The following is a 24,525-nucleotide window of genomic DNA, read 5'->3' on the forward strand; positions in this document are numbered from 1 at the left end:
AGTAAACATCAGAAATGGTGGAGACTGGGCCCTCCAGATGCTTTTGGAGTGTAAAAACATCAACCCTGCTGAGACAATGAGAATTGATGGGCGTTGTAGTCCAATGCCATCTACAGGACCAAACATTATCTAACTCTGGTGATTCCTCTGGGGGAAAAAGTTCCTCTAGGAAAAATCACCCTAGGAGCATTCTAAACAATATGTTTATCATGGTTTTGCCTAAGTAGTGAAAGACCTGTTTGTCATAGCATATGCAATGGAGTTCCTAGCACTGGTGACGCCTGGTACAGGTGTCTGGAAGTGGATTGCAGTGGGGGGGGGGGGGAATGGCAGCCTGCCCTGCCCCCCTTCTGTTGTCTTTCTGGCCAGTTACCCGCCCCAACCAACTTCCTGCCACCTTCTCAGATGCCCATCCAGGAATGCCAGGGACAAGACAGGCAGCTGGAAGGAACAGACGAGACGTGTGCTACCTCTCTTTCTCCAGTGCTTTGGCTGTTTTGCCTGAGTGAGCCATGGCACCAGAGAAGGTGAGAGGGTTGGTAGAAGGGCCTGGCTGGGTGTCACACCTCCTGTGAGATGTCACTGGCATGGGCCACACTCCTCACAAACTCCTAGTGATGTCACTGAGCATATGGGTTTCCTTACCTGTGTATCTTGCATTTTGCGTGTTTTGTTTTGTGATTGGTCATAGGAAGGTAAACATACACTTAATTTGCAAGTCTGATTGCTAAGAAATATGCACACAAATGAAAGGCACTCTTCTGATTCCACCAGTGCCCAGGCATGTAGGCATTTTAGAGTACAGATCTGTTGACACAAACACACTAATATTAAAGTTTATTTTGCATATCTGCTCATACTCCAGTGTCTGGCAGACAAAAAATGGCACGCATATATTTGTTTTGCCCTTCTTCACCAAACAACACAACTTGAGAATCACTATTGCATAAATCCACCCTAGCAGATTTAATATCAAAACTGTTTTTCCTGCCCTTACATAATATTAGGTAATAAACAGAAATACTTTTTTGGTTTTGTTGTTGTTGTCATTTCTACTTTGCCATATTTATACTTCAGAGTAACTGAGAGATTGAGACAAGCCCAAACTAGTGAATGCCATATCTTTGTGGGAACTGGAACTTATGTGCCTGCTTTTGCAACATAACATCATACTTAACATTTCACACTTTTATCTTGCTAGCTGCAGCCAATGACATGGCAGGCTTTGGTGTACATGGGGTTATAGTGTCCAGTGCACATATTTACATGAATGTACATTTAGGGTTTATGATTCTGTTAGAGTTTGTCCAACATATGCAATATTTCCAAAGACTCTGGGGAAGGACCTAAGGAGAATTGCCTGAAGGACAACAGTTTTGAACACTGACAGATGTAGATAAAAGCATTTTGAAGAGGGAAAACATGGATGGAGAAAGGGCAAGGATTCCCTGGGGACAGGCAGCAGAAAATAGGGACTGCCCTTGGTAAATAGGTATATGCATCTGAGTCTGCAGGAAGCTGAATTTCTGTGTTAAGGAGCATGTCTTCCAGACAGACTTGATCTTTCTCTTTTTCAAATAATGCCTTGGTAAAGCAAGAAGGAAATAATTGGCAACCTGTTGGCTGGCTATTCCAATACCCAATCTCATTCCCTGAATAAAAGGATGCCTCCAACCTGCACAGTGAAGCCTGTCAATGCCTCATTCTTTGTCTGGAGTAACTGTATCCCCTTCAGCTAGAATGTGACACCTGCTGCTACTGCAGTACTCTCATCACCAGATCCCTTCCACTTACCTGTGGCAACATCTGTTAGTACATGAATGATACAGACAATAGTAACAGCATCCCTCAGGTAACAGACATTACTACGGCTGCTCATAAAATGAGTGGACATTCTGGTCAGAAAAAGGGAGCCCCACATTGCATGTCTCATCTTATCATTCAAACAGTTTTTCATGAGCTGGCAATGCATCTTAGTACAACTTTTTAAAAAATAATTTGAGCAAGACTTCTGCAGGGGCACTCAAGCAGGCAGTGGGCAGCTCTCTGGCTTCTATATGTATATGCATACTTGCATGGACAGAGTGCAAATCCAATCATGTTTCCCTGAGTATTTGGCAAACTATGTAGAGCCTGCACTATCCTGGCAACCCAACTGTGTTTCTCTTTTTGTCATGTGTATCCAAACTTTACACCAACAGCCAGTGCATTTCTATCAGAAGAACACTGAACAAGGTTGCTGTGAAAATTAATTTTATACCCATCTTGACTCAATAAAGGAAGACATAGTCCTCAGTTTGCAAGACCTAAGCAGGGCAATTGGAGACCTCTCGTTCATAGGTCACCATCAGTTGAAGTTGGCTTATGTCAAATAATAACAAATAATGATATCCAGTTTGCATAGCAGAGCACACCCAATGTAACTGCACTTGATACAGCCTGCATTCGACGTGTGTGTGTGTGTGTGCGTGTGTGTGTGTCCCCACATTGGTTTCAATTCCAAGTGAAATTGGATTGAAAAGTAACCATCCAGTCTGCCTTCTTGCCCATTACATGTTGCACATGAGCAATCCAGTTTGTTTGGTATGGACAACAGCTCCACCTCGTGGGGGAAAATATTAACATTGGACCTTTGCCCAAGGGGCTTAGATTCTTGCACACTGAAGGGTGGTCCCTCTAATTTTCAAAAATGAAATATATACAGTAAAGAATAAATACAGTGATTTTTTTAAAAAAAAATCTGGATTGGGCTTGCTGCTTTTTGCAGAAGAATTCTGAACAGCTTTCTCGATGAGCTGTTGCTAGTTAGATATGATCTCTGTGAAGGAACAAAAGATGCTGTACTAGTAGCAAGCAGAGAACAACAGACCACAGCCAGCAATGCAGAAACTCATCTGTTTCTGCATCCATTATCTCTTGCAAAACAACTATGCAGCAGCCAGTATGCAAATGTCACCATGCACTTACTTCTACCGCCCAAGGAGTACAATTGATTGCATGCTGCTGCTTGTTCAGTTCTTGACATAAGAGCAGTTTGCTATGTTTGTGGCCCTCAGAGAAAAATGGCTTACAAGGATGCAGGTGTAACTATAACAAGATCCTTCTGACCCTGTGCAGAAATTTCAATAGTCATTTCACTTATGTACACACAAGATAAATTATATTTGCTCTTCATGTTGGCAAATGTCTAATTGACAAACATTTAGTACCATTCAGCTCAAAGCTTTAATCTTCTCTCTTTCTGTCCCTGAAGGACAGAATTCTGGCATGGAGTTATTATTGTAGCATAATTAAAGGGAACATCTCTTACATAGGGCCTATTTTTGTTGATAAAAGCAAGTCACTGAGCTATCCAGAAAGACACAAAGAGCCAATCAAATTTAGCCATGACTAAATTCTACCACGGTCTTCAGTGGGATTTAAGCACGACTAACTTCAGCTGGATCAGGATTGAAAAGTAGAAAGCTGTTGATTTAACATGGATTGCTCTATTCATACACTGTTGCCACTGATTTTGATAGCTATGGGATTATGTCAGGGACTGAATGCCTTTCTGCTAACAGAAAATAGTCTAATGAGACATAATCTAACAATTTTTCTTAACTCTGGGAATATTAGGAAGAATATTAAATCATATTTAGCCTGTTACAACCCCTAGGAGGTTTTGGAATATGGCTGAAGCACAGAGGAAACTTCCAGATCCCAAGATGGTCTCTGTCGGTTTATGTATTTCCAAATCCCTCATAATTCTGTATTTTAAGACAGGAGCAGATGGTGCATCTGCCTGTGTAGCAGAATTTTTAAAATTAATTGTTTTTAAATAACAACACTACTTCATCCATATAACAGCATAGCAAAACTATAGTTACAATTAGTTGATCTAGTTCATTTTGTATTCATTTAAGCAGACTTGTATTTCCCAGTATCAGGCAGGCCCAACGTTTAGGCAGGTGGCCAATGCTGGGGATAAGCATTGCAGCCTTTCCAGCTGTCCTTCTGGAACCCCCCTAGTTTTTGTCCTCTTTTGGAGGACATAGTTGTGTGCCTCAAAGCTTGTCCTGTACCTGCTGCCCTTAGGTGTGATGGGGGATTCTCTTTCATTGCCAGTGAAAGGTTCAACTCACAGTCCTGTCAGCTCCTGTTGACCTTTGCCTTTGTCAGCAAAATACCTTTGAGTGGCCCTACTCATGGACAAACAGCTGACATGAAGAAATATAATGTGAAATGCATTTCTCATAGTTATAGTGGGTGGCAATTTCTGAGAACTGGACAGCTAAATACATTAACAGAAGATAGCTTAGAAATTATTTGATATATTGCTAACTGATTATACCGGTCTTTGTTTTTACAACCCTATATCTAACCCTGCAATTGACTGACGATGTTTGATGTATTACATTGGATGTTTTATGTTTTTTGCTGTGGTTTTTATTGCGTGGTAACTAATGTTGGAATACTGTAACAGTATTTTAACTCTGTTGTGGTCCCGCCTCGATCCATTGGGAGAGGCAGGAAGATATAAATAAAAACTATTATTATTATTATTATTATATGTCAGAAAGAATAGAACTGCTTGTGTGAGCCAGTTATTGTGTGCCCCAGTATTTTACTATTGCATAGTATGACATTTAACAAAGTCTCACCAGATAATCCAATCATGCATGTAAGAATAATGAGTATTTCAGATTCTTTAATGTAAGATTGTGTATTGGTTCTGATTCTGGAAATAGGTGACATTCAGAGTAATAGCAGGGGCTTGGTACAGTGGTCTACAAGACTAAAAAGGTGTATCAGTTTCCTGTTACGTCTATGTTTCTGTGTCACCTGTTCCCAAAGCTCCCTGTTGGTATCATAATCAAAGTACCTGTCAAGCATGCATTAACTGTGTCACCACAATGACTGGCAGAAAGCTCAATAGTGTGTGTGGGCGTGGGAAACACACACTCATACTGTGACAGCCTTACAAGGCAACATAGTTCCCAAAGGTGAAACTAGAATTAGATGAACCACCCAGCACTGCATTGATTCTAAAAGTTCATAGACCATGAGATCAGGGTCTCTGAAGGGTTATGGGGAGATCAGAGCCTAGCAGTAGCACACCTTATTTACCTGAATGCTTTTTTGTTCTCACAACCAGGCTTTGCATTTCTTCATTTTGCATACTTTCTTTTCAATGACAAAAGGTGTGTCTTCAACATATTTTCAGATAGGTCTTTCATTTGACCAGTACCCATGACAGCTTGAGGTTACCACTACAAACTTATATGCATATACTCACAAGTGGGTTCCATTGAGTTCAGTGGGATTTGCTTCTAGACATACATGTACTGAAATTTGGTGATGCTGCATTAAATGCCAGGGAGGGATAAAACAAGAATTGTGCTCCCCAAAGCATAATTTTCCTTTAGAGCAAGGCATTGAGCTCTCATGCACCTTGTGTTTGACATGGAACTCTTCCCCTACCACCAGATGTACAGTTTTTTTTATCACTAAGCTGCAAGGCTGCAGGACAGCCATGTATGACATGGAGGGTGCATGGGATTGACTCTGAGACACATTGAATTTGTCCACCCCTGGACATAGGATTGGTTCCCAAGAATACTAGTTTGTTGTTAAGTCGAATCGACCTTGACTGATAGCAACCCTGTGAATGAGACATCCCCAAGCTTAGGTCTTGTAGATTCGGGTCCCATGACCCCCCTGATTGAGTCTAACCATCTGGCATGCAGTCTTCCTCTCTTTCTACTGTTTTATACCTTTATTATTATTGTACATTATTATTATTATTATTATTATTATTATTATTAAATAATAAATAATAAAACTTTTATTTATATCCCGCTTTTCTGTGACAAGACAATCAAAGCGGCTTACAACATGTTAAAATCCACATTTACAAATTTATGTCCCAAATTCCCCCCCTTAAAACAGGATTAAACAAGTTACATTTAAAACATCTATTAAAAACACAATAAAATACAGCGAGGACAGAGCGGTGGGCTGATACATGATGCGGGGGGCAGTCATTCTGTGGCCGGGCACTTTTATTCAGGAAAGGCCTGCTGGAAAAGATCCATCTTGACAGCTTTTTTAAAGCTGTCTAAGCTGGCAATTTGACGGATCTCGTCTGGCAGACCATTCCATAGTTTGGGAGCAATTGCAGAGAAGGCCCTCTGGGAGGTAGCAGTTAGTCTGGTTTTTAAAGGCTGCAATAGATTCCTCCCAGGGGACCTGAGTGTGCGGGGCGGATTATATGGAAGCAGGCGATCCTTCAAATAGGTTGGACCCAAACCATGTAGGGCTTTAAAGGTTATAACCAACACCTTGTACTGTGCCCAGAAACTAATAGGCAGCCAGCGAAGAGATTTTAGGATGGGTGTTATTCGGTCACTCCTAGTTTTTCCGGTGACCATTTTTTATTTTTCTAATGAGTCATGCCTTCTCATGATGTGGCCAAAGTATGACAGCTTCAGTTTAATCATCTTGACTTCCAAGGAGAGTTCAGGCTTGATCTATTCAAAGATCCATTTGTTTGTCTTTTTGGCTGTCCATGGTATTCTAAGCACTCCTCTCCAGCAACACTTCTCAAATGAGTTGATTTTTCTTATCTGTTTTCTTCTCACATCTGTACATGATGATGGGGAATACAATGGCTTTACTCTTTACTCTTTAGGATCTTGTCTAGCATAAGACGATGTAAATAGGACCTTTGTCTCTTCTTCCTTCCTTTGTGCTTTGCTTGGTCTTGTCCCTGTTCACTCTTACAAAAAAATAAATAAGCAGCAAACAAAAATAAAATGCCATGACTGTTAGACAGAAATAAGGTCTAGCAATTCCTGGGCAGACTAGAGCAATTTATATTCATCAGGTGAAAATGAAATAGCCTTTACTTGGTTTGTAGAGTGCGAACATTCATATCTGGGAAACAATCAAAATTCTTCATTTGCACAAAAAGATCTTTTTGACATTGCAAGTGCATGTTTAGCATGTATGTGATAAGAGTTAATTGTATATATGATATTTTATGATATATTTTAAATGAAAGAAAAATAGTATTTAATATTTTCTTTAAAAAATCAGTTTTAAAATCTTTTTATTTTTTAAAAGCATTGATTTTTATAACATGAGGCCTAAATACCCTGAAGGCACCAGTTCCCATCTGATCTTAGAAGCTAAGCAGGGTAAGGCCTGGTTAGTATTTGAACAGGAACAACAAATGAGTATCAACTGTTGTAGGGTACATTTCAGCAGAGGAAAGCTGTGGCAAACCATCTCTGAGTATTCTTTGTCTTAAAAAACCTATAGAAATTTATAGGGTTGCCAAAATTTAACAGGTAATTTAAAGGTGTGCATAGATGCACATACACAGTTCTCAACATAGGGTTCAGAAATGTTCCCTGAGCTGAGTGGCATGCATGGGACAGATTGATCTGGTTAATTATCTGCTGTTCCCAAATCAAGTTACTGCAGTAAAGCAAGTTAATGATAAGTTTCATTGATCCAAACAGGCTTTGTGGCTTCCATATACTCAATAACCAGGGGAACAAATGAATGTAATTTCTGTGTGTATGGCCATACCCAGGAACTCTGATAAACCAGGAGTTTCTGCAGTATTGTCACACACAAGGACTTTGCTTTGAACATTTTGTTCCCATTTCTTACTTTGATTGCTTCATGTGCTTTCAAAATAGCAAGAGTTCCTTATGTGAAAGGGAAACAGACCTTTTTACACAGCCAAAAGACCTTCTTGTCAGCTTCACATGTCTCCCTAAATCTCCCCTGGTAGACACAATTCATTTTGTGTCCTAAAATGTTTATACAGCATAGTTATGAGCTGTTTAAAAAACAAGAACTCTGTACCTTTGTGCCATAGTTCTATAATGGATGGCCAAGTCACACATATCTGCATGCAATCTGCGGGTTTTTAAAATAAGGCATGCACTTGAAGTTTATTTCACTTTGTAGGGAATGTTATTGCCTTTATTAAGCATTCTAGGAGGAGGAGCTCTGGTGAAAACAATAACAGAAAGCTAATGGCCTAAATACCCTAAAGCACCAGTTTTTGTCTGATCTTGGAAGCTAAGCAGGGGTCAGGCCTGGTTAGTACTAGGATCGGAGACCACCAAGCAATACCAGGCAATTTAGGTTATATTTCAGAGGAAGGAAATACCAAAAACACCTCTGAGTATTCCTTGCCTAAGAAAACTCTGTGAAATTCTTGGGGTTGCCTTAAGTTGACAGGCGATTTGAGAACTCATGCACACAAGATAGAAGGTCGTACAGTATAAGGGGCTAATGGTGTAATGCTATGTAGATGTCAAACTTTGTGCATATGGGACTTGCTGGCAAGGAACTGCAATGGTTGAGACTGAACTATAAATCAGGGCATCCTTGATTCAAGTCAAATTCCATTTCTACCATGACCTCACCATCTGCAGTGTCACTCCTTGTATTAGTCAATGGAAGTAGAAGTGCTAGACACACACACACAGAGACCAGCTGTATTCAGAGCACAGAAATTGATCCTTATAGCAACAAGAGACCCACAATTATGGTGAAAAAACCCTTTGTTGAGCAGAGTGAGTATTCCATTTAGTTTACTCTCTGAACTACATACAGCCAATATATGTTAGAGCACCATTCAACAACTTGGTATGTTCCAGGGGTGTTAGACCAGTCCATTGGGAAGCATAGGTTGAAAAAAGCAACTTCTTTTTCTTTTACTTTAAAAAAAATGTTTATTAAAAGTTTTGAAATACGTTTACAAATTACAGAAATTAAGAAAATAAATTTAAAAAGAGAAAGAGTAGAAACCATCGACTTCCAATCTTCCTTTGGCTATTGTATATACATAGCATTAGTAATACCTCTTTAACAAATTGCAACATATTCTCTTCTTGCAATGGCTTATTCTTTCTAATCGTCAAAATCAAAAATAATTTTCTTTTTTTCCACAAAAAATCTATAAGAGGTCCCCGGTCTTTAATAAATGTCATTAACAACTTTTCTCTGATCAAACAACCATTCCTCCACAGTAGGCAGTGTTGAATTCTTCCATTTTGTGCATACAGTAGTCTTGCTTCGATGTCATATACTGATGTAATCTTCCAGGACACTTTTCTCACTATACATCCATCAGTCCCAATAGAAAAAGGCCTAGTTTTAATGGAATATTAATCAATTAATAATACATTAATGTGGTGTAGTGGCTGGATTACTGTTCTAGGACATTGGAGACCAGGGTTTGAGTCCCCACTGAAGTGTGGAAATCCTCAAGGTGACTGTGGCAAATCACACTCTCTCAGCCTTAGATGGAGGGAAAGACAGACCCCCCTCTGACCAAATCTTGTCAGGAAAACACTGTGATAGGGTTGCTTTAGGGATGCCATAAGTGAGAAATGATTTCAAGGCACACAGCAACAACAAAATTTTCAAAATCCTCTGCATCAATATCTGAATCCATTTTTTAAAGTTTTTATACATGTTCACCACATATGATAAAATGTCCCTTCGTGTTGCTCACATTTCCCAACATACAGTAGAAGCATCTTTAAACTTTCTCAATAATTTATTTGACATGATATATCCACAATAAATCATTTCATAGAAATTCTCCTTGAAGTTGTTTGTTGTTGTTGCGTGCCTTTAAGTTGTTTCTGACTTATGGCAACCATAACGCAAGCCCATAATGAGGCTTTCTTGGCAAGATTTCTTCAGTAGGGGTTTGCCATTGCCCTCCTCTGAGGCTGAGACACTGTGACTTCTCAATTACACAATGTAAATTTCAATCCCTTTGACCACATATGCTCCCATATATCCATCTGTATATTATAACCAAAATTCTTCACCCATTTTAGAATACCTTTTTGATCCATTTCAAATTTCAACAAAAGTTTATACATTTCAGCAATTACATGTTCATCAACTGTACACAATTGCATTTCAAATTTTGTCTTATTTTGTTCAAAACCATACATATTTTGCCCATTTTAAATCATCTCGATAATTGTAAGAATATCATTGAAAACTATATCCCTCTAGTTCTAACTGCTCTCCTGATTTAATTCTATATTCCCCTTGACACTTCTCTAAGAAGTCTTGATACATTAGCCATCTTTCTTTACCTGTTCTTTTTCTTCTTGTGCTGAAACCCACAAAGGCATTATTATTATTATTATTATTATTATTATTATTAACCTTTATTTATAAAGCGCTGTAAATTTACACAGCGCTGTACATACAATCTTTTTAATTAACGGGTTCCCTGCCCTCAGGCTTACAATCTAAAAAGACGCGACATAAAAGGAGAAGGGAAAGGTGGTGGGACTAGTAGGCTAATACATATAAAGTACATAGCAATACAGGAAATGGTTCGATAAAACAGGCATGAAAAGAACATCGAATAGCAAGCGACAATTATGCAATGCCTGGGAACGCTTCTCTGAACAGGATGGTCTTCAACTCTGTTTTGAAGCTGGTTAAAGAAGTGATGGCCCTTGCTCACGGGGGAAGAAGGTTCCAGGAGTGAGGGGCAGCAAGTGAAAAGGGGTGAATCCGGGATGGGGCAGAGGAAATCCTGGGCCGAAACAGCAGACCTTGACTACCAGAAAGGAGGGCCCTGGTGGGAAGGTGAGGAGAAAGAAGGTCTGATAAGTAAGGAGGGGCCAGCCCATGGAGGGCTTTAAATGTTGAGAGCAGGAGCTTATACTGAATATGAAAAGGGAGGGGGAGCCAGTGAAGAGATGCCAACACAGGAGAGATGTGGTCAGAGCGATGGGTGGAAGTGATAATGCGTGCAGCTGAATGCTGGACAGAGATTAAAGGACTGAGGTGAGAAAGAGGAAGCCCAGCCAGGAGGACATTACAGTAATCAAGTCATGAGACCACTAGGGCATGGACCAGGATCTTGGCAGTAGAGGCGGAGAGATATGGTCAGATTTTGGCAATATTGTACAAAAAGAATCTACAAGCCTTGGCTGTGGTTTGGATCTGAGGGATACATGACAGAGAAGAATCGAAGATAAAACCAAGACTGCGGGCTTGCTGGACTGGTTGAGTACAAATGTTGTCCACAGAGACAGAAAAGGAGTGTTGAAGGGTGGGCTTAGGAGGAAAGACAAGAAGCTCCGTCTTGGACATGTTGAGCTTCAAACGCCGATGGCACATCCACTGCAAGACAGCTGTGAGACATGATGAAACTTGCTGTTCAAGCCTTGGAGAAAGGTCAGAGGTGGAAAGATACAACTGGGTGTCATCGGCATACAGATGGTAGGAAAAACCAAAAGAGCTAATGAGTTTACCTAAGGACAGTGTGTAGAGAGAAAACAGAAGGGGACCCAGAACAGAGCCCTGGGGAACTCCAACAGATAAGGGAACAGAGGATGAAGTCTGACCACCAGCAACCACTGCAAAAGATCTGCCAGACAAATAAGATCGAAACCAGTCGAGAACAGAGTCTGAGAACCCAAGGTCAGAAAGTATATCCACTAGAAGACAGTGATCAACAGTGTCAAAGGCTGCAGACAGATGAAGAAGGATGACAACAGAGTAAAGGCCATTAGCCTTGGCCTGTAAAAGGTCATTGGAGATCTTAGTGAGAGCTGTCTCTGTAGAATGCCTTGGGCGGAAGCCAGACTGAAAGGGATCAAGGATGGAGTTGGCTTCAAGAAACTCAAGACAGCGAGAATAAACAACCAGTTCCAAAACCTGTGTTTGGACACAACCTGGGTTTACATATATTCCATATTCTCAGTAAGGTATGTCATGCCATCCATATTTGGCTATATCTTTTTGCTATTGCTTAAATGGTACATCATTTGTCAAAGCAAATATTGACTGAAATAAAAACATCATTTTAGGCCAGACGTTCACAAATTTAATTTCTTCCATCCATCTTATCCTGTCCTCCTTAATCTCATTCCATGTCTTAACATAATTATTTTGAAACAACATACAATTCATATTCATCGTGGGAATACTTAAGTATTGAACTTTTTTCTCAGTTTTAAGACCAGTTTTGTCCATCACCTCAACTTGATCTTCTCCATTCATATTTTTCTTAAAGTCAGAGCAAAGGCAAACAAAATAACAAGAAAATGTAGTACACAAATCCACATTTCTGAAAATGTACAGGGATAAACAGAGTTTGAAAGTATTGGAAACCACCAATGAAAACATAAAAGCAACTTGGTAGCAGGAAAATGTGGTGATCCAGAATAATAATTTGGAAAGAATAGTTGTTATGATCTTTTCAACACAGAGGCTAGAGGGTCATGGTTTCCCAACAAGATGAAGGGAAGGGACTGGTGGCTGTCCAGCTAGGAGGGAAGATTAGAATATGAATTAGAAAATGTGGTCTAGGACATAACTACTGCAACAGCAGGGAAGATATCTAAAGCAGGAAACTGGCATAACTGATATTGGACCAATACATGTTGGGCAATAACTGTTGGCATTGCATTCCTTTCCTTCCTAGTACATTATTAGTAGCTTTGATTCTCATAGCATTTGTCTTCTTCAAGAACAGAACTTGATGAACCTTGTGCTGCCTGGGAAAACACTTTTTCATCTGATGGTGGTTTCTGCCTGGTTTGACCCCCATCTTGAATTCCTGGGAGTGATCATATTGTGCCATAGACACAACTATCCATGGCGTGAACACACACACACACACACACACACACACACACAGCAAACTCTGATTTTGCCTTTTTATATAAGGAACATTATTTACTATGCCATTGTATTTAATGGGTCTTAAATATCCACATATTTGGTATCCATGGGGAGTCCTGTAACCAAGTCCCAGTGGATACCAAGGACCATTCTATATCTATGCCTTTTGATTCAGTAGATTCTTTCAAAGCTGAATTTCCTTTACAGCGGTATCCCAGACAACCCAATTAGGGAGAACCTACACTTTCCCCCCCAGCATTTACAGTGATCATTCGGAAGCTTTTTCTCCTGAGGGGATGGCACCTACCTCAGAATCTAGGAGGCAGCATCAAATCCTAATAATTGACCTGAACAGGAACACAGCAGATTTTTAATAGTTGTGGAGTCTGTGGAGGTGGTTCTTGTCTATAGACACAGCAAAACAAAAAAACAGGTAAATATAAAGGAGAGAAGGTGTAGACAAAGGAGTAAAAATGCAGTATTTTGGTAAGTGAAAGGCATTTAAAAGGTTTGCCTGTCCATTTAAAATAAATGAACCCTTTTAAAATGTCTTAGAATATGAGCAAGCAAGAATCAATGGTTCCTTTAAAACTGTGAAGGAAAAAAAATGAAAGTCAGAAAGAATCAAAGGGAAGACCTATGATTAGATCTCCCAGCCTCACTTGGTCTGTTGTCACACTGCAGAATTAATGCAATTTGACATGGCTTTAACTGCCATGGCTCAGTGCTGTGGAGTCCTGGGATTGATAGTTTGTTGTGGTGCTAGAACGCTCTGACTGAGAAGACTAAATATCTCCCAAAACTACAGATTCCAAAATTCCATAGCACTGAGTCATGGCAGTTAAAGCAGTGTCAAACTGCATTAATTCGTCAGTGTAGATGCAGCCTTGGTTTTGTTAAAAGCAAGCTGCTTTGGATACAGTGTGAAGAATTGTGGACAATAGGAATTCACAGAAATCTAATAGGCAGCTTTAGACAAAGTGCTCAATTGCATCTAAAAGGTTTTGTAAGTGTTTATGAAGTGATTTCAAGAATGTTCTAAAGTACAAAACGGAAGACATCTAAAAGATAAGAGAAAACAAATACACTTTGTTTTTTCCCCCCTTTCCAGTAAGTTCTTGACCCGTGGTGATAAGGAGAGCATTTTCACCATGGACCACTTCCCCCTTTGGTACCGCCGAGCAGCTGAACATCCCTCAGGAAGCTTTGTTTACAGCATTTCTTTTGAAGAAGCTGCAGGTAATTCTACATAATCTCTTTTAACACCATTGATACTAAGTCAGTTAGAAACTAATTTCTTTTTATGAGTAAGAGATAAAAAGTTAGGATATTTTTCACCACTACTCCACCTCCAGATGAGCAATAGTTCTCTAACTGTATAGTCCATTTGTGTTGTTTCAGCCAGGCAAACTTTATTTTAATAGATGGGAACACCTTATGTTTTGTCACCATTGATAACCTTTGCATCTCCTGCCTGGAGGAAGATTATTGGGCTATGGGTGAGACAGGGGAATTAGTGGAGATAGTAACAAGCAGAGAGTATTGTTTCTACTTGGAGTGGATGCAAAAGACTTGAGCCCTTTTTGGGTGGATGCTGGGGCCATTCTCGTTGCATATCATTTTTGTGCATATAAATGGGGGAGCGTTAAAATCATGCATCTGACCTCCACACATTCTAACATCTTATCTATACAGTGATGTACACTGTGTTCTGTGCCTCAGAACAACAGGAAGGAGGTACAGATTATGCTTAGGTACCCTATGCATGTTGGGTTGTATGTACTGAGGCTTAAGAGTAGACAGGACTTGGGATCTCATGAAATTCAGGCAAGGTGAGGATCCAGAAATTACAGTCTTACACTTGTTTGCATGAAAGCCATCTTAGGTCCAAAACACACTGCAGAAATAATCCAGTTTCAGACCACTTTAACCGCCCTGGCTTAGTGCTAGGGAATCCTGGGAGTTGTATCTTATTATGGCACCAGAGCTCTCTGACAGAAAACGTTGAGCCAGGGCAGTTAAAGCGGTCCCAAACTGGATTATTTCTGCAGTGTGTTTTGGATCTTACTTTTCAGGATATTAGTATTCTGGATGGAGGGCTGAAGCTGTAAAGACAGAAGAAAGTGGTGGGCAGGCCTATTAATCATTGTAATTTCTTGGTAACAGGTGGTATGTTGCATAGTTGAGATCTTATTGTCTTTGAAGATGAGAATATATTGTGGTTTTGTTCATAAACTGAGAAGTGTACATTTCACCTTTTTTACTAAATGAAAACTGCTATGGCATCATCAGGTTTCACCCTCTGCCATAGCAGTGTAGTAATGCGGGCTTTACTCACTATGAAAAATGACAGAGAGAAAGGTACATCGAAGCAACCAAAATTAGTCCAACACAGAGGTGCTTTGAGGGCAATTTGTGCCATATGTTTTCATTAATCAAACAGTAGGTGTGATAAAATTGCACTAAGAATGGATGGATTGTCGGAAGGCATGCTCAGCTTTGAAAAGAAGAACTACGCATGCCAGTCTATCAGTCACTTACCAATTTGACATGTTTACCCCCAAGGTTGTACATGTCAGGTAAGCATTAGAAAAACTTTTTTTTCTCCCTCCTCGAGTCTGGAGCTGGTTTTCAATGCATGAAAATAACTGTAATTGAATTGGGGGGATGGAGGGGAGCCAAATCAGTAGTGTCAGTTTTTTAACCAGCTCTACTGATCCAATGCAAAGTCTCAGAAAATCTTCTCCAGACCATATGGACTCATTGCTTTAGGAACTACGGAAATAGATTAGGTTGTTAAATGAGCAACCACAACCAAAGAACAAGGGTGGGGAACTAATGTGATGTCTGGAAACTACATGGCTGTTTAAAGTGTCTTTGAAATGCTTATCCCTGCTCTCTTGCTCAACCCTTCTGTGCTCAGGCACTGTCATAGCAGAGCACAATACTTTAGCTGTAAGGCTTTTTTTGGCATTGTAGTGGGAGGGAGGGTGGGAAGAGAAATCAGCAGCAAGGAAGGCAAGATGGGGAGGAGGAATGTGAATCAGGATATCAAAATGTGTGTAAGTAGAGAGGTGGAGTGCAGATGGATGCAAAACCCTTGATGTTTTCCTTCCTTGTTTTCCCGTTTATTTTACTTCTAAGGTTGTCAGCTATACTTTTTAGAACTAGTCAAATCACTAAAACTATGTAACATATATTTAGTTAGAAAAACATGCAAACATATGAGTTAAAATATCCCCCCTCCATTGACTTCACCCAGATTAATTTTGTGAGGCTCCACTTTTGACTTAGCAAAATTCCACATGATTACATTGCTGTTTGTTGTTTATGACTTTAAAAATGGTCAACTCTGCTTCTTCCCTTTATTCATTAATCAAAGGAAATATGCAACAGAGATGGGAAGAAGTTCTTTTCTTCTCCTTTCATTCCCCTCCATATTGCACTTCATGACTGTCCATAATTGTGTAATGCTACAATGTGCCATTTGTTTGACCTTGTCATTTATTTTCATGACCCACCTCAACACCAGTAGAAATCTGAAAATTGATCTGCCCAATACAAGCATGCCTCAGTTAACAAAAAAGCTGCTTTTTACAAAGACTTTTTCTACCTATCCAGTCCCATATATTTTCCTTCTTATACTCTATCTAGCTGGACATTTTTAAATCGGCATTAACATTGGGAGAGTGAGAAAGATTGGGGAAACACAGGTGCTCTGTTGCCAAGTTGCAGCAGCTTAGATGCAGTAAACAGTGCAATAAAGTTTGAGTTCAGAAGGAATGGGATACTTTTTAGTCAATCCTAGGGGCCATTCCCACTGGGCATATAACGTGATGTATATTGCTGCGACTCTGACTCAGATTTTTTTTCCAAGTCATAATCAAATCTGACCCATCATTCCCATTAAAAATGGGTGCAAACAGACCTGGGTTTTTTTACTCCTGTTTTCGTTCCCATTGGTATTTTCCCCATGGTAATTTGAAGTGGTTTATTTTGCTCCCCGTTCCCATTGCCCTTCCGGAACCTCCTTTTTTTAAAAGCAGCTGTCAATCAAGCACCTAAGCGCTTGACGTCACAGCCAATCAGTCGCTTAGGCGCTTTTCCCCTCCAGGAAAGGGAAAAGGGAGCCTCTATTCTCCTCAAATCCCTTTGCATCCTAGGCTCTTCTGTATCTTCCCATAGTCCCTCTGGAAGAGAGAAGGAGCCTCTATTCACCCCAAATCCCTTTGCATCCTAGGCTCTTCTGTGTCTTCCCTGCTTCCCACTCCACCGGGGGAAAGGCTATGCGAACGGGGGGAAATGACGCCGGTAAGGCAGGAAAGAGAACAAGAGGGTGACACCCCCAGGCCAGCCCCTTGAGCACTGCTCCTCCCATCCCCTAGTTCCTGAATCAGACACCCTTGCCATTCCCATTCATATGCTGTGAATCAGACTCAGGAGGCACAGGAAGACTTGCTGAAAATGCGCTGTTAAATGAATCAGTGGTTGATAAACTGGTTTAGGGTTTTTTCAGGATAATTCAATCACATGGGAGTCAGATTTGAATTCCAATGGGAATGATATCGGAGCAATGCAGATCAAATGCACGCTCAAATGGGAATGATGTACCCATGATTCGCATCCTGATCTGCGTTATAAGCCAGTGGGAATAGGGCGCTACTCTAGTTGTCTGTGTCTGCCTACAACAGGCAAAATAACAGCAGCTGCGTCTGGAGCATAGGTGAACAGCAAAACAGAAAGGGAAAGTGAATTAGCCTAACTTCACCATCTATCCCCAGCATGTTAAAAAGACACCAATCTACGAATGTGGCCACCAAAATGATAGTCATAAAAAAATCATGGAGACTGGTGAAAAACGTCATCCCCTAGTGCCTTTTAGATGAAGCTTTCAATTAGTCTATAGAAAGTTCATAGTGTTTTTGTTCACTTATGCAAGGCTTACCTGGCCTGTTTTTTTTTCCATTTCACATGTGTATAGTATTAGTTTTACATAAAAACTTCAGTGAAGCATATTGAACTGCTCATTCCTTGTCTGTAATATAGGAACCTATCCCTGTGCTTTCAATGTTATTTCTATCTCTGGTACCAAATTTTCTGTTAAATAAGTGATAAACAGGAACATATCTATTTTGTTAACTGAGGTATACCTATACTCATATGTCAGTCTTCCTGAACCTTCTGCTGTCCGCATGTAGGGCCAGTGTACACATTAATTGGGATTATACTCCAACAGAGTTGGGGAATACCAAGTTGTGGAAGACTGTGATGTATTTTTATTTTCACAGAATATAATTTCTGAGCCTGCAATTGGCATGATAGTATTACTTTAAACACAAAATGTTAACAGCTTCACAGTTAGCCCTGGCTGAGTTATTCACCCTGACATGGCTGTCCAGTAGACAAGGGATGAGATAATTTCTTGTGAGAAACTTCTGGGCTTCCATTCTCACACCTCTTAGCATAGCTGTGAGAGATGGAATTTGCTGTGAACTGCTTCTGCACATAGAACTTTTCTTTGGGCACTGTATATAAACCCTAGATTATAGCCAAGCTTTTGGCCCCTTTACAGAGTGGGAAGATGTGCACATGTGTCTGGGAAGTATGTTGGTTTCCAGAGAATACTTCTCCTATGTGCTGGGGTTGTCTGTGATCGAAAGGCTGATGGGATGTCCTTCCTGTAAAACACCTGATGCATCCATTGATCATCAATAAATGTTTTAACCCATGGCTTGGTCTCATTTTGATTATCCTTGTATCTGTTATGATGTGGAAGATTTAACCAAGCTCTTGTCACCGTCAACCTCCTTAGACCCTGCTTCTGACATGACATGGATTTACTTCAACATTTTTGAAATCAGATGCAGTATCTATGAAAAAGAGCTGGATCAGACAAGGTCAAGCATCTATATTGTTTCCCACAGTGGCAATCCATATAACCTATACAAATCCACAAGTGACATCCCTTCTCCAACGAGCCATATTCAGTGGGTTATTGTTCCTGCTATATGGAAGTTTTCAGTTAGTGTGATTGTTTCTAACAGCCATTGATGGACTTATCCTCCATTAACGTGCCTCTTCAGAGCAATCTGAGGGCTCACAGACAGAATTATCACCTGACAATACAAGGAAGCCAGAATGTAGAGGTACAGCTGCAGATGCATATAAAATGTTCAAGGAACAGTGCAAAGCTTAGAGGTTTTATTCTCTGGCCTCCAGAATCCTTGATCAGCCTTTTGTAGCTGTACCTATTGTCCTCAAGCTGTTTTCAGTCTTTCTGATGTTCTGAAAGGGTTCATAAGTCATCAGGAGATACTAATACATTTAACATTACTGATACCTAAAGCCTACTTCGTTATTAGCTAACATTTTACCTTAGAAATATTATAACCATTACAACTCACTCTTCATTTTGCTTTAATGTGGTTAAACCTAATGAGAGAAAAAGAGAGAGAGAACCTTCAAATTTTCAGTGTTGACACTGCAGATCAAACCAAATATGTGTATATGTTGCTAAACATGGCTTGATGGTCTGGGTGTCTAATTTTACCTTTAAATGAAAAGAAAACTCCACCACTTCCCCACTTTAATTCTCTACACTATGCTGCTTAAAGATTCTTCCCCAGATAGCTCGCATGTGGCACTAGAGCTTTGCTGAGGTAACTGGTACCAGTTTGTGATACATGCAGAGTGCCTCGCTGCTTTTTTCAATACCAAACTGGTCTACATGTATTTGTTGAACATATATGTAGCTGATAAAATCAAAAATCCACCAAACAGTGATACCTGTCTAACAAAGGGGCCTGTGGCCTCACAAAGGATGGAGACATACTGGATTGCAAAGGAAGTAGCTGTTTGTATTGCAAATGGATGTTAAATTTCCTGGACTTTGAGAAGCTCAAGTTGACACATGGCCAGAAGGAGGAGGTGCCAGCCTGCAAGAGATACCCCTCCATACCACCTGAACTAAGAACTAAAACAGCAAAATGCAGGCCTATAAGTAACATATTCCTCCCCCCCCCCCCCCAATCCTGTATGGTTTTTAGCACCTTGCCTGATGAAGAAGCCAGTGGAGCTCCAAAAGCTTGCAACATGTATATTGTGCATTATGGTTGGACTAATAAACATATCACTGTTGGGTGGCTTTTTGATGTTACTGGATTTGCCATATGGCCAACACAGCTACCCCTGAATGTTTTCTAAATATGTATCTAGTTTGGCACTGAGTGTAAACCAATTAGGTCTGTCCAGTGCCACACATACTACATGCATTATTTAGAAGAAGTGAGCATCGGTATAGGTAACTGACTCTTTCAGCCCATTTCATAATTTCTGAAGGCTCACTCTGCTTTGTACACAATGTTACCTTGCAGCAATAATTTATGGCAGTAGAAATCTCCTCAGATAATTGGAGACAGATCCAAAGGACACCTATTAATATTAATATTGGCTGTGAGAATTAAATGCATGTGAGAAGGGATTTATGAGAGTCAGAAGAGAGTGTGAGTAGAGGTAGGCTGAACTGTATGTATATATCTGGCAAAAAGGCTTTCCAGGTTTTTATGCATTTCAATTTGGCCTACAAAACATGATTGGCCAGAACTGAAACAGGGACAGAAGAAGAAGATGATGACTGTGGAAGTTTTGCTTGTCTCAAACTACTTTTACCCTCTTTTGAAAATGGTTTGCCTCCATTCGGGGTATGTAGGTTATACATGGGGTTATTCTCAACTCCTGCTTCATCTGGCCATGAAAGTACATTAGAATATATATTTATGGGATATTATGTGGTAAGGAAATGTAGTTTTATTCTCATTATGTATTTTCTCTTGGAGATATAATATTAGAAGGTTAAAGTCCAGAAGCTGGAATTAGCACCATGGCCAATAAATAAAGTTGAAATCTGATATTTTCTATGGTTTTTGTTGTTTCTATATGTATAGCATACTAGAACATCACAATCCTGCTGGAGGCTTTTGGTGTCCTTTTCCTGTCCCCAGAATTGCACATAGGACTGAGAAAGGGAGGGAGAGAGAGGAGTTTTGAATGTTACAAGGGTAATGTTTGAGGCATATAAATCAATCTGGAAAGAGAGTCCTTGAAATGAGTACATACTCCCTTAGGTCTGAGTAATGCCCTTCCACAAATCAACTTAATTTGGGATTTTCTTTTCTTTCTTTTTTTAAAAAACATATTGCATGAGACCTTAGGCTGAAGCTGAATGCAACTGCAAAGTCATGTTCAGGACACACTGGATAACAGTGATCAAGCCAAGAATAAAAAGCAATGACATGTGCTGGGATTTGTGACCAAAGAAAAAGGAAACCCCCTCATGTGGAGACAGAACATTTAGTGAGACAACATACTGGAAATGAATAGAAATAAGAAAAAATATGATGAGAAATCATGTCCTTCAGAAGATTCCTGTTGTCACAGGAAACAGAACAGTTGTACAGCACAATATAAACTAGTGGTCCTATACTTTAATCTAAAACCTATTCCTTCCACACAGAAGAAAGAGGGGATCGACCTTTTTCTCAGTCTGAGACTGTAGATGGGTCCTGACATGCTTGGATGTACCTTTGTACAACAATGACAGCATATTTCACATAGAAGAGTAGATGTCAAGGGAGAATGTTCAAGCCTAGTCCTTTCCCTGATAGTTTTCTTGTGGAGAAATTGGATTGGTTTCTTTTTTAGATGTACAGAAGGCATATGAGCACCAGCCTCAAATCAAATAGATTAGTAACAGCTTTGCCACATCATCTGCTGTTCGGGGGGGAAACTACACTCTACTTTACCATACTATACCATAGTTATTCTGGTATACCAATAGGTAGAGCTGGGATCCTTCTTCCATGATTAAAGCGACTTAAGGCAGAACCTGAACCAGATGGGCATCAAAGATTTTCTTTAAATCTTCAGTTTGTGACATTTAGGGACTGGCAAAACATTTCTTTGACACTCCTTGAAAAACCCAAGGCTCACTCTACATAGAGCTGTTTAATTCCACCTGCTTCTTTGGCAAATGAACCACACTGCAATCTGCAAAGCACATAATGTTCTGGCCTTCTGTTGATAACTTGAGTATTTGCTAGCAAGGGAAAATATTCAGGATGACTTAATGCAGGCACTGGAGACATGGCAGGGAATTCTGACCAGTGTAATGTTTGTCATGAGACATAGGAAAACATATGGTGAGATCAAGGAGCGTTGCAAAGTGACACAATGAATTGGTTCACAGATGCTGCCAAAAGTCTTAAGTCTGATCTAACTGATACTTATTTGAACCTTATCACCAAACATGAACCTGAGTCTTAAGATCTTGGGAGAAACTTTTCTCTCAGTCCCACCGCTTTCATTTTAAAGTCTCTTATTCAGTTTAATATTTTTAAATGTATTTTATTTTTTACTAGCTATCTGTTTTAACATTGTAATGATGTAATTCCTTTTTAATGCACCCTTTTTATATGTTTTTAATTGCATTGTTCTTTTAATATTGTGCAGCCGCTCTGAGTCCCAGTTCTGGGGAAAGAGTGGGATACAAATAAATATTATTATTATTATTATTATTCAAAGGCCTGTCTGGTAATGACACAGGAAACAGCTGTCGAATTCCCTTCTCTGTGGTTGCCAGCAAGCAAATAGCTTTTTACAGTCAGCCCTCCCTATCCACAGATGTCTTTTTGACGGATTCAACCATCCACTGCTTGAAAATATTTTTAAAACATATAAATTAAAAAAAAAACCTTGATTTTGCCATTTTATATAAGGGTCACCGTTTTCCTATACCATTGTGTTTAATGGGACTTGAGCATCCACAGAGTTTGGTATCCACAAGAGGTCCTGCAACAGTCATTTGATAGTGAAATAGTTGTGGGGAGGCTTTTTAGGTGCGTATGTGCTGCATTTGTATCTTTAATGTTAACGTTTTTAAATTATTTTGTACTTTTTAAAATTAATTTCATTTCAATATGATATCTTGGTTAATTGTATTTTAATTTTTTCCCCAAATCATTGGGCTTTTAGCTTTATCTTGTCTTAGCCACATTAGGTCCCATGTCAGGGGAAAGGTGGCCTATAAAATAAATAAATAAATCCTTGCATTTTCTATACTGGAAGTAGTGGGTGTATGAGAAATAGATGCACATCTAGTGACAGATGTAGGCAGCAGCCATTTTTGATAATTAAGCAAGTTTGAGCTTTCAGGCATTTAAGGACCTTAAATAAAAATTTCCTTGGTCATGATGAAGGGCAGCTTGGGTTACACATGTAGATGGGGGAGAAAGTAGCTACTAAAGTGTACCAATCCTTAACTAAATTCCATACAAACTGCAGACAGTTGAATGAACATCCATGGTTGTCCCTAGCAACCAGTTAGGCCTACCAGCATCCCTTCCAACTAAAGCCTATGGTATTTATTTCTATGAAATTTCATTTGGAGCAATAGTGAGGCTCATAATAGTTTCCTGCTGATGGTATTTAGGGTCCTATATCAGGGAATGGAATAAATATCTGAAGCAGTATACAGTGACTATTGCTCATAAACTTTCATAGGCAATTTTACAGCTCACGCTAAAAAAAGGTGGAAAGAGAGGTCTCAGAGTCCTTTGGCAGTTCCCTGTGCTTTTTCTTTCTCAGCACCTTATGTCCGGCCCTCTTTTTTCTAACAAGAAAAACACAATTAGAACTAGAATTCAAAGATATAGCCATGTTAGTTTGTAGAATCAGTATGTCAAGAGATCTTGTAGCACCTTTGAGACTAACTGAAGGAAAGAAGTTGGCAGCATCAGCTTTTGTAGAGTAGACTGAAGTCTACGAAAGCTCATACTGCCAACTTTTCTTTCAGTTAGTCTCAAAAGTGCTACAAGATCCCTCTACAACTAGAGCTAGTTCATTAATAAGCCAATAGGAATCTTGGTTTGGTTTTGGAAATGCAGATATTAAAAAAATAACTTGGTATGACTACAAATTAAAAATCCAATTAAGCAATCAGGGTGATATCATTGGTCAGCAAGGCTCAGAACAAACTCTAAAGACTTTTTTTTTTTTTGCTCTGAGAAACAGCAGCTCAAAGGGTAGAGCTGTGTCTGGACTATACCACTTCAAGCTATAGGTGGAAGAAGCAATGGTTGCATAATTCCACATGGGAAACATTTTGGCACTTAGGTAGCAGGAGAAAGGGCCTAGGCTAGCACATCATTGACCTTTTAGTTTTCTAAGGCTGCATTTGCATTGCAGAAATAATCCTGTTTGACACTGCTTTATTGACATGGTTCAGTGCTATGGAATTCTGGGAACTGTAGTTTTGTGAGCCATTTAGCCTTCTGTGTCATAGAGTTCTGGTGCCCCAACAGACTACAATTCTCAGAATTCCCTAGCCTTGAGCCATGGCAGTTAAAGCAGTGTTGAACTGGATTATTTATGCGGTATGGATGCAGCCTATAAGTATAGGATTTATTTTCTCTGGTGGAGTGCCAATCAGTTGAAACATCACCAACTTGGAAGAGGTGCCAGCTAGATTCTTGCTAGAGGCACCATCTAGGTTCCAGTTCTCCACTTCAGCTGCTGTCTGTGAGGACTAGGTCTCCCTGTATTTGAGTTTTGTACTTGGTTTTGAAAGGCGTTAACAGTGTGACAGTTTTGAGACCCACTTGCCTAAGTATATAGGCTCAAGAACTGAATCTGTTACTTTTATTTCTTGACAGAAGGAGGTCAGCCTGAGGGGATAACAGTGAGCACATCCGTGGCTGTGGCTGTGGATGGGAAGACAGCAATCGCTGCAGGTAGGATCTTGTTTCAGTTCGCTTGCGGCATCATGTTGGGGATACAGATTCCCCCTTTTTGAGT

The 24,525-nt window shown here is 39.9% G+C and overlaps 1 protein-coding gene across 6 annotated transcripts in view; it reads left to right on the plus strand.

Moving 5' to 3' along the window:
• LOC149311722 (voltage-dependent calcium channel subunit alpha-2/delta-4-like) overlaps nucleotides 1-24,525 on the plus strand; it is a 204,090-nt gene that overhangs the window by 85,758 nt on the left and 93,807 nt on the right. For all 6 annotated transcript variants that reach the window (XR_016281488.1, XR_016281490.1, XR_016281489.1 and 3 more), the window contains 2 exons: nucleotides 13,787-13,914; nucleotides 24,384-24,461. Coding sequence is in view for 3 of the 6 variants with exons in the window: in XM_089527755.1 (XP_089383881.1) it covers nucleotides 13,787-13,914; nucleotides 24,384-24,461 (206 nt within the window). In the remaining 3 variants the exon portion in view is untranslated. The remainder of the gene's footprint in view (nucleotides 1-13,786; nucleotides 13,915-24,383; nucleotides 24,462-24,525) is intronic.

The sequence above is a fragment of the Sceloporus occidentalis genome, unplaced genomic scaffold (genome assembly GCF_023333645.1).
Source record: "Sceloporus occidentalis isolate IW3139 unplaced genomic scaffold, rSceOcc1.0.p SCAF_5, whole genome shotgun sequence".
Lineage (NCBI taxonomy): Eukaryota > Metazoa > Chordata > Lepidosauria > Squamata > Phrynosomatidae > Sceloporus > Sceloporus occidentalis.